General features: G+C 40.3%; 1 protein-coding gene across 2 annotated transcripts in view; it reads left to right on the top strand.

The window, feature by feature from the left end:
• Positions 1 to 321: 321 nt before the first annotated feature.
• LOC146607714 (uncharacterized) overlaps positions 322 to 9,738 on the top strand; it is an 86,106-nt gene continuing 76,689 nt past the window's right edge. For both annotated transcript variants that reach the window (XM_085347817.1, XM_085347816.1), the window contains exons 1-2: positions 322 to 581; positions 8,895 to 9,016. In XM_085347817.1, coding sequence (XP_085203943.1) covers positions 524 to 581; positions 8,895 to 9,016 — 180 coding nt within the window. In that variant the 5' untranslated portion in view covers positions 322 to 523. The remainder of the gene's footprint in view (positions 582 to 8,894; positions 9,017 to 9,738) is intronic.

Raw genomic sequence — 9,738 nt, 5'->3', positions numbered from 1 at the left:
AGTCTCATCCACTTCATGCTCCTCCCTCACCATGAAACAATGCTCACTGTAAATCATTTTACTCTAAACAAGCAAACAGACAAGCACCTTTGTGCTGTGTGAGTCATCACTTTATCGCCAGCAGCATCTGTTTTTTAGACCTTCTTGAAAGCAACACAATGAAATCCAGCGGAGAGCCCCCCTCTCCAGCTCTCTCTCTCTCTTCCGCTTTCTCTCTCCCCTTTTTTTCTTTCATGTGGCTTCCTGTCGTGACGTGCTGCAGCTCACGGCTGTAATTGGCTGCTCACTTTCACAACTTCCGTTCAAACAAAAACACAGCTTATCAGCTGACCGAGTGCAGCAGCAGAAAGTGGAGCTATGCTGTGCTAAATTTCTGTTCTGACATGTCAATTCGTCTCTAAATGTTCATCCGTCTTCAGCGAGGGAAAAAAGAGGAATGCCAACAGGAAGTAGAGCAACTTGCTGGTATCTGAAAACAGTCAGAGGAGAGTGGAAGGAGTTGTTTCTCAACACAGAGTGAGACATGGGCTCCGAGTACCGACCTCTGTCTCCGGCAGAGTCATGTAGAAGCTTGTTTATAGGTATGTGCTTGACGTTTGATGATATGTTACAATTTTCAGTTTATGTGTTCAAACAGAAATGATAGATTGGCTTTTTTTCTTGGAAATGAAATGAAACAGCTGGCTGTCCATTTCTGACAGCCAGATGTTTCAGAACAGAAACCACAGCCTGTGTCATTGGGCTGTTTCTTCCAGGGAGGGAGTCTATGTGCTGTTGTCAAAGCACGCTGGCACAAAGCGCATATTTGAACACATTCATACAAGTTTTTATAACCAAGTTATCAAAGTTACCTTTAAAGATAATACGTTCAGGTTGTTTAAAAAAACAGTTGGTCTCAGTCTGCATCACTGTGTGAGGTAGCATAACGTAAACAGCATCAGCAGACTAAGTATACTTTATTTCTGGCATCTACCACAAAACAATCAACCTGGTACGCAAAAATCCCACTTGCTTTATACAGGACGTTACCCACACCTGAACCTCGTTAGTCTCTACCATTGAAAGAAATAGGTCAGACCAAACAATACAATTCTAAACAAAGAACAGGAATAAGATTATGCATGAAACTGACAAACGCATTTACTCAGCTAAATGGTTTGAAAAGTAAAACACTACATACAATACAACTCAAAAGGCTACTTTAAAGAAAATAAACAATACTAAACAAAATGAAAAACCCTTCATTTGGTTGCACCCAGTGATGCGCGCAGTGACCTCATGACCCTATATAAACAGGAAGTACTGAGGCGGCCCTTCCCATATACTTGCCTTAAATACAGGACCTGAATAAATGGACAAACATGGTAAGTATAACCGAAGAAACATAATTTACCAGACATTTGCCTGTGAACAGAAGAAAATTCAAGTGACCTGATGGTTAGCAGTGTTTGCTTTAAAAAACATGTGCATGGATGTAATGGATGTAACTACTGCTACCACAAACAAACCCGGGATAGTGTGTTAAGCAAAGTTACACCAGCAATGTCTAAATTAAAGCATTATGGCTGACTGTAAAATAACAAGGAAATACATTATCAATATGGTCAAGGGACCAGTGGTAAATGAGCATGTAGCATGTAAAGCTTGTTTTCTTGGTTTAAACATTATAAGAAATCTATCATCACTTTGTCCTAAGCTAAACACAAAAATAAAGTGCAGATTCATTTTTTATAGCTAACTGACAGTGACTAACCAATGCAATTCTCTAAGCTTTATATATGTATGATACACACATATATGATGTGCTGTTTGCATATAAGTGTGTGAAACAAAGTCAGGATCTGCCTTTGTCTCTGTCCTGCTCTGACATCAGATTCAAATGTTTGAAGCAGCAAGAACATGAATTTCATTCTTCTGTTATCAGACTTTTGGAGATAAGTTTTCTAATTTGCCGGAAAAAGCAAATGAAAAACAAATAAAGAGCTTAAATATCATTGACATTTAATAATAAGCTATTGGCACAGAGGGCTGTAAGTAAACAGTGGGCAGCTTCTTAAGGTCACAGTGAGGAGATTTAAATCAGGTCCTTCACATCGATTTGATTGCTCAAAAGTCTACGTCAGTTAGCATTTATATGGGAGTATAGAGGTGTAGTGGGCAAATTCACTGAAAGGCCGCCTTCTGTACAACTACAGTGGATGTTGTGCTTGATTTCTCTTTTACCAAATTTGGAGGAGTTGCAGTTGAGAAAATGTATTTGAACAACAGCAGAGCCAAAGTTTTATGGCTGTTTTTTAAATTTTACATACCTCGAAGCATCAGTGGTTATTGACTGTTGTGATATTTTTTTTTTAGTTTTCTTTTGAGTTTTAGTTTTGATATTGATTTGGTTTCACTTTTGCTTGTTTCGGTAAGTGTTTACTGTTTGAAAATGGTGAGCTGTCATTGGTTTCACTTTTACTTTTAAAATTCAGAACCCATAATATATTTCAAGCACAGCATTTGACTCAGTCATGTAGACATCCCACCTCACTGAACAAAGCCTCCTTGCACTGGTTGTGTTGAGGAATTTGTCTAAATTTAAAAATGTAAATATAAATGTTAACCAAAATGCTTTTTCCCACCTAATTTTAGTTTTTGGTTTAATTTAACTTAACTATGGCCACACCCAGTTTGCACCCATTTAGCAGTGTTGGAAACGACACTGCAAAATGAATTTATCATTGAATTTTTATTACCAGAGTCCAACAGCCAGTAATTATTACACTATGTGAGGTGGTGGTCTTCCCATTGCAAAGATTTTGGTTTTACCTGTCTTAGGCCAGTCATAAAACACTACAATGTCAGGTGTTTAAGGACGATACAGTGTTTTTAGGTGTGCATAAATGCACTCTGTGTTTGATGTATAATGGATATTATACTGTATATTGCAATTACCTACAAATAGACCTAAATGCTGAGAAAAGTCATTGAGCTCTTGTCCAGTATTAGTAATATTTTCTCTCATTTTCAGACTTTGGTCACATTTTCAGTAATTAAAGAGAAAAATGTCGAATTTACACTTGTTTAGTAAAACACCACTAACTTCCATCTAGAGGTGCTCTAGGTCTGCACTTGGAAGTTGCGATGGTCGTGGTGTTAGCTTACAAGTTCCCCAACCCCCATCGCAACCCCCCCTAACCATTGTAGCCAGATGGCTGTCACACAGGCGGTTCCTCGCCCAGACCATGCTGATTTCCCATCATTCTTTTGTTAATGAGGTCGTTAGCAATGCAGTGGACAATTAAATTATCCCAATCTGGCATTTTCCTCATTTGTTTACTTTGTAGTGCACTGTACAGTGTTTCAACCTCGAGTAACACTGCTCAGTTTGCCTCTGTTGACATTATGGTTTCCATCCTTCTGTCGTTTTCTCTCAGGTTTCATGTGTGATGCTGAGCAGCGGTGAATTAAAACATCACTGACATGCCTTGCAACTGAAGCTGGTTTCACAGTCAAGTAGCATAAACAGAGCTTTTGACAGAGTGTTGGTACGTTCTGCTTTGTGATAAGATCATCACCCTGTATGGAAGCGCACAGCTGAGAGCTGCTGCTGCTGTACAGAGCAAGTTTTGTTGGCTGTTAAATCGTGCAGAGAGGAGGACTTCAGCCAGTTAGTGGAGCACCCACCTTCATGTGAAACTCTGCTGAACGCTGACACCACTGACAGTTAATTATGGGAGTCACAGATCACGCAGACGTTCCAGCTCGACTACGATTGACACACTGCATGTTTACATCTCTGTTGTAATGTTGTTTTCTAGTTATTTTCCCAGCAGTAGTGCTGTTATTTAGCTCCAGAAGTGCCCCAGGGCTTGCCATAATGATCGTAAAAGCAGCACAGATTCGGGGGAGTGAAATGTTAAAAAGGACTTGTGCGTATAATTGGTGAACCTGCCATCACAGTAACTTTGGCAATATTTTTGGTCAGGCTGTTGAATCACTCAGACTGCCTGTTAGCTAGATTGTCATTCTCTATAGGTATGTCTGTACATGGCTCCATTATTTTCTGCAAACTCTTCAGCACATACAAACTTATTTTGACAGTGACTGAAAACCAACTAAACTTGCTATACTGTTAGGAAGGCAGACTAAAGGCGAGCAAACAGATGAATGTTGACATACTAGTATGTGGAAAGTGTGTCAGTGGAAGCAGTAGGCCAGTTGCTTGCTGTCAATAACAGCGAGTTAAAGCAAGCAGCTAAACACCAGACATTTATCTCGAAGTGCCAGCTTTGGGACTGAATCAAAAATAAAAGTTTAGGGTTTCCTCCTTTACACAGCCTGTCTCAGAGATCTTAATGCAAAGTGAAATATATGCATGGTCAGTAATAAAATCTGCTTACGCAGATCGTGATGGGTTGCATTAAAGACTCTTCCTTTGATTAAAAGATTTTTCATCTGAGGATAGATTTTCACCTGAAGCAATGCAGATCAGCGAGAGGCCCAAAAGAGACAGGAGCTTCTGAGGCAGCAGTTCATCCTCCTATCAGGCGAGAGCACAGATGACAGCTAGCCCTCGCTGCCGTCTCTCAGTGTTTTTCTGGGATGAAACCAGCGGACCTGGCTTCTAGCTACTGTCCAATATTTAGCTTCAAAGCTGCTGCTTGGGAATCATCACTGACGGACGGTCCTGGCGAAGTGTGCTGTTAAATCAGAGGTGCTGGTTGCAGCACAATGGGGCCTAAAGCGCTGGATGGATGTTGTGGCTAACCCCAGCCTAGGGCCAGGACCGCATGTCTGGCAGCTCGCACATGATGTATTCTTCTCTACTTTTATGCCCACCCCTAATTGAACCGGGACGGATCATTTTACTGCGAGACTTTAGGCTTTGCTTCAGCTGTGCGCTCAAAGCAGCTGTTAGGAGTTTTGATGGCAGCAGATGAAGTGTTGTTGTTAACAATTAGCAGCTCCTGACCTTTCTTTACATCCTGTTGCTTAACACAGTCTTGCATGAGGACCGAAGCAATGGAAATTTGGGGTTTTAGAATGTGTGGTACTAACCTCGGCACTACAGGGGGCAAAACACCACCTTAGCTTAGATTAACGTATATTTCCACAACTTTGTTGTATATGTACAATGACAATAAAGGGCTATTCTATTCTATATAAGGGTCGGTTCAGATTTCAGATTGTAAGGACCCGTGGTTGTTGCAAACATATATATATAACATATGAACATAGCAGTTAAGATACATTCACAAATGAAATTATTATTTTTCACCAAGAAGGAATCAAAGTTAGAAGATGAGCCTGCTATCAAAATATAGGGTAAAACGAGTCCTTCCATATCCTGCCTATTGCACATGATGATGCAAACCCTGAAAGTTTACCTAAAATACATTTTTTCAAGTTTTCTCCAGTGAGTTGTGAGATCAAACAATCAGGGTACCAATGCTTGTTTCTGTTCCTCTACGTCATAGAGATTAAACTGGTGCAGTTTTGCTGTTGAAGCTATGAGGTATTCCATGACAGTGATGCTCAGGGTTGGTCAGAAAGAAAAATGCAAGAAACAAAACAAATGTGACGCTTGGTGTAAAATCGATCTGGTTTTAGAAGCCCTGAAAATTTCATGTCATGAGTTATGATGCAGAAAGAAATACAGGAAAATGCTACATTTTGACCCACCTTTACGTACCTTGGGGACATGTAACTTGAAACATATTTGCAGTATGAAAGGAATATTACGCATGGCTTCATTTATTATACTTGAGTTACTACACAAAAACAACATCAGCTGATTCTGATGGGGTCAGGTGGGAGGGATCGGGTTTTCGTGAAATGACCCGTGAATGTTTTACGTGGTATAATCACACTTATAGCTACAGCTGCATCGGGATTTTTATAGTGACAGGAGGTTATGCAAAAGATGCCAGACTCACAGAGTTGTCACCTGACTGCAATTAATGGAGTTTTTAGCATGTGTGAGCTCATTATTTTGGTTTTATGCCTCAGTGCTCTCATGCGCATTGCTGCCAATAGGAAAATAGTGGAAAAAAAACCTCCCTTATCCCCAGTGTATGCTAACTGCCCAGCCCCAAACTGCAGACAGATTTAGCAGCTAGCTGGTGAATTTTGTGGAACATTTAAAAACTGAAATGTTTCTCCAGATATTTCTTTCAGTAGTTCTTCAAGGTGAGTGTATTCTTTTTTCAACTTCAGCCCGGTTTTCCAGCAGTGCTAATATTGTTAGTTCTGAAAGTGGCCAGTGTTCACCTTCTATATACTTTTAAGCTAAAATCAGTTTTTTTAAATGAATTTTTTAGGCTAAATGTGGCTTTGATGCAATGTGAAAACTTCCAAACTGACTTTTGAATGAGAATTACTCTTACCTTTTGTTTTTGTTATTTGCACGCACTAGTTGAACTTTGTAAAAGCTGCTCTAACTGAATAGTGTCATCATGGTAAACCCAGTGAACCCAGTTCATGCTTAAAATCCAGTTTACTGTGTAGAAATACAGGTTTAAATAGATTGTCCCTTTAATGTTCCCTTAATGACTAAATAGAAAACAACATTGTTGTTGTTTTTCATCTCTTTATTGAGTTGGATTTGATGTATTTTCTGTACTTTCTATATTGTCTCTAGCTTATCAAAAATAATCCAAAGTTCAGAGGTAAGCCACCAGGACGTTTGATAAAGGCCTGTCAGTTGACTCTTCTACCACCTAACATGCACACATTGGTATGACAATGTTTTACGTCCTGAGAATTCTCAAAGTTGAAAACGCCCAGACTGCTTTTGACTGCCGACTGTGGGGCAACCAATCTGTAGAATAACTTTGTAAAGCTTTTATTGTTTTAGAAAGAAGCTGCCGTTTTTCTACCAACTAAATATACGTATACTTAAACGCTGATACAGGGAGTGCAGAATTATTAGGCAAGTTGTATTTTTGAGGAATAATTTTATTATTGAACAACAACCATGTTCTCAATGAACCCAAAAAACTCATTAATATCAAAGCTGAATGTTTTTGGAAGTAGTTTTTAGTTTGTTTTTAGTTTTAGCTATTTTAGGGGGATATCTGTGTGTGCAGGTGACTATTACTGTGCATAATTATTAGGCAACTTAACAAAAAACAAATATATACCCATTTCAATTATTTATTTTTACCAGTGAAACCAATATAACATCTCCACATTCACAAATATACATTTCTGACATTCAAAAACAAAACAACAACAAATCAGCGACCAATATAGCCACCTTTCTTTGCAAGGACACTCAAAAGCCTGCCATCCATGGATTCTGTCAGTGTTTGGATCTGTTCACCATCAACATTGCGTGCAGCAATCTGACATTTGATGATGGACCACAGGTTCTCAATGGGGTTCAGATCAGGTGAACAAGGAGGCCATGTCATTAGTTTTTCTTCTTTTATACCCTTTCTTGCCAGCCACGCTGTGGAGTACTTGGACGCGTGTGATGGAGCATTGTCCTGCATGAAAATCATGTTTTTCTTGAAGGATGCAGACTTCTTCCTGTACCACTGCTTGAAGAAGGTGTCTTCCAGAAACTGGCAGTAGGACTGGGAGTTGAGCTTGACTCCATCCTCAACCCGAAAAGGCCCCACAAGCTCATCTTTGATGATACCAGCCCAAACCAGTACTCCACCTCCACCTTGCTGGCGTCTGAGTCGGACTGGAGCTCTCTGCCCTTTACCAATCCAGCCACGGGCCCGTCCATCTGGCCCATCAAGACTCACTCTCATTTCATCAGTCCATAAAACCTTAGGAAAATCAGTCTTGAGATATTTCTTGGCCCAGTCTTGACGTTTCAGCTTGTGTGTCTTGTTCAGTGGTGGTCGTCTTTCAGCCTTTCTTACCTTGGCCATGTCTCTGAGTATTGCACACCTTGTGCTTTTGGGCGCTCCAGTGATGTTGCAGCTCTGAAATATGGCCAAACTGGTGGCAAGTGGTATCTTGGCAGCTGCACGCTTGACTTTTCTCAGTTCATGGGCAGTTATTTTGCGCCTTGGTTTTTCCACACGCTTCTTGCGACCCTGTTGACTATTTTGAATGAAACGCTTGATTGTTCGATGATCACGCTTCAGAAGCTTTGCAATTTTGAGACTGCTGCATCCCTCTGCAAGATATCTCACTATTTTTGACTTTTCTGAGCCTGTCAAGTCCTTCTTTTGACCCATTTTGCCAAAGGAAAGGAAGTTGCCTAATAATTATGCACACCTGATATAGGGTGTTGATGTCATTAGACCACACCCCTTCTCATTACAGAGATGCACATCACCTAATATGCTTAATTGGTAGTAGGCTTTCGAGCCTATACAGCTTGGAGTAAGACAACATGCATGAATAGGATGATGTGGACAAAATACTCATTTGCCAAATAATTCTGCACTCCCTGTACAGTTGAAGCTTTTTAAAGTTCACAGTTAACTCTTACTCCTTATTGGCTGCCCCTCGAAAGCAGACAGTTGTGTCTGACCATATTAGGATATCTGCTAACACTGACATCATGCAAAAAACTCTCTGAAACTTCATATTTATAGCAGTCTCAATCCTGAACTTTTAACTAACAGGGATGACTTGTAAATATTCGGACCTCATTATCTGAAACTGTGGCCGTATTTAATGTGAGCATGCATTATTTTAATAGTTTATATGTGGCAGAAAATAATGAAAAAGCATCATAAGCCCACATTCCCTTCTCTGCGTTCCCACTGGGAATAACATGAATGTCTAATGCTCTGTGGAACCGTACTGTGTGTGTTGAAAGGGAAATAAGTATCGCTATACATGGATGAATATTTGATATGAATCTTAACGCGAATCAGGGATTAGCCTTTGATCCAATGTGAAACCATTCATAATCTCCATCTTCTGCTCGTCTTCCACAGAGACATCAGAGTGCTTTATATGCAGGGATGGTGAACTTAAAGCCAGTGACCCGCTGAGGAATTTCTGCGACTGCAAGAATTTACTTGCCCATCACGTGTGTCTGTCCACATGGATCCAGAGGGTAAGACAGACTTTCCATGTAGGGAACTGTGATATTTTTGAATTGCCATCAGCTGTTTGTTAAAGTGTAAGCGGTGAAATGTCTGTGCTGGTTTTCCAAAATTGACTAAATGTATTTGCCGTCTCGCCTTATTGAGACAAAACATTGCTTGCCTAATGAGCTACCTTTCAAATAGAAATACCAATTAGTTTTAATGAGGGTTGCTAACAATGGTGACGCGTCATCGTTATACAGTTGAAACACGGAGGCCAAGACAGTGAGAAGTACCTCTTAATGGACTGGCTGAAATCCAGGAAGCTATCAAGTGCCCAGCACAGGTCACCTACCACAGAGGAGCTCATTAACATCTGTAGTCCTTCTTGAACCAGCAGTTGTACTAACACATTGGTCGGGGAGCCGGTGTTTTTGGACTGCACCTCCCAAAAGCTCACTTTACACTCTTCTCAGTTGATAAAATCTAAGGTTCCGTAGGTGGCATACATTTCTCTTTCTGTTCAGTCATGGAGCTTCTTTCTGCTCATGCTAATTACTCTTCCACCATTAATTCCCAACAAACTGCTGCTGCTGTCGCTGCCAGAAATTGGATTGCCAGAATGTATAATTACCGCTGTGTACCAAGTATTTTCCCAGAAATAAAAGATAAAAGCTAAAAAGCGAGTGAAGAGGTGTGTTGATGTGAAAATGTAAATTCAGCAGCGGACTTTAACACCTCAGCTGCAGTC

Source organism: Diplotaxodon limnothrissa, linkage group LG23 (genome assembly GCF_057381915.1).
Source record: "Diplotaxodon limnothrissa isolate DT_005_m linkage group LG23, D_limnothrissa_male_GT1.1, whole genome shotgun sequence".
Taxonomy (NCBI): domain Eukaryota; kingdom Metazoa; phylum Chordata; class Actinopteri; order Cichliformes; family Cichlidae; genus Diplotaxodon; species Diplotaxodon limnothrissa.
The sequence above is the reverse complement of the archived record's forward strand: the minus strand, read 5'-3'. Positions and strand labels throughout refer to the sequence as shown.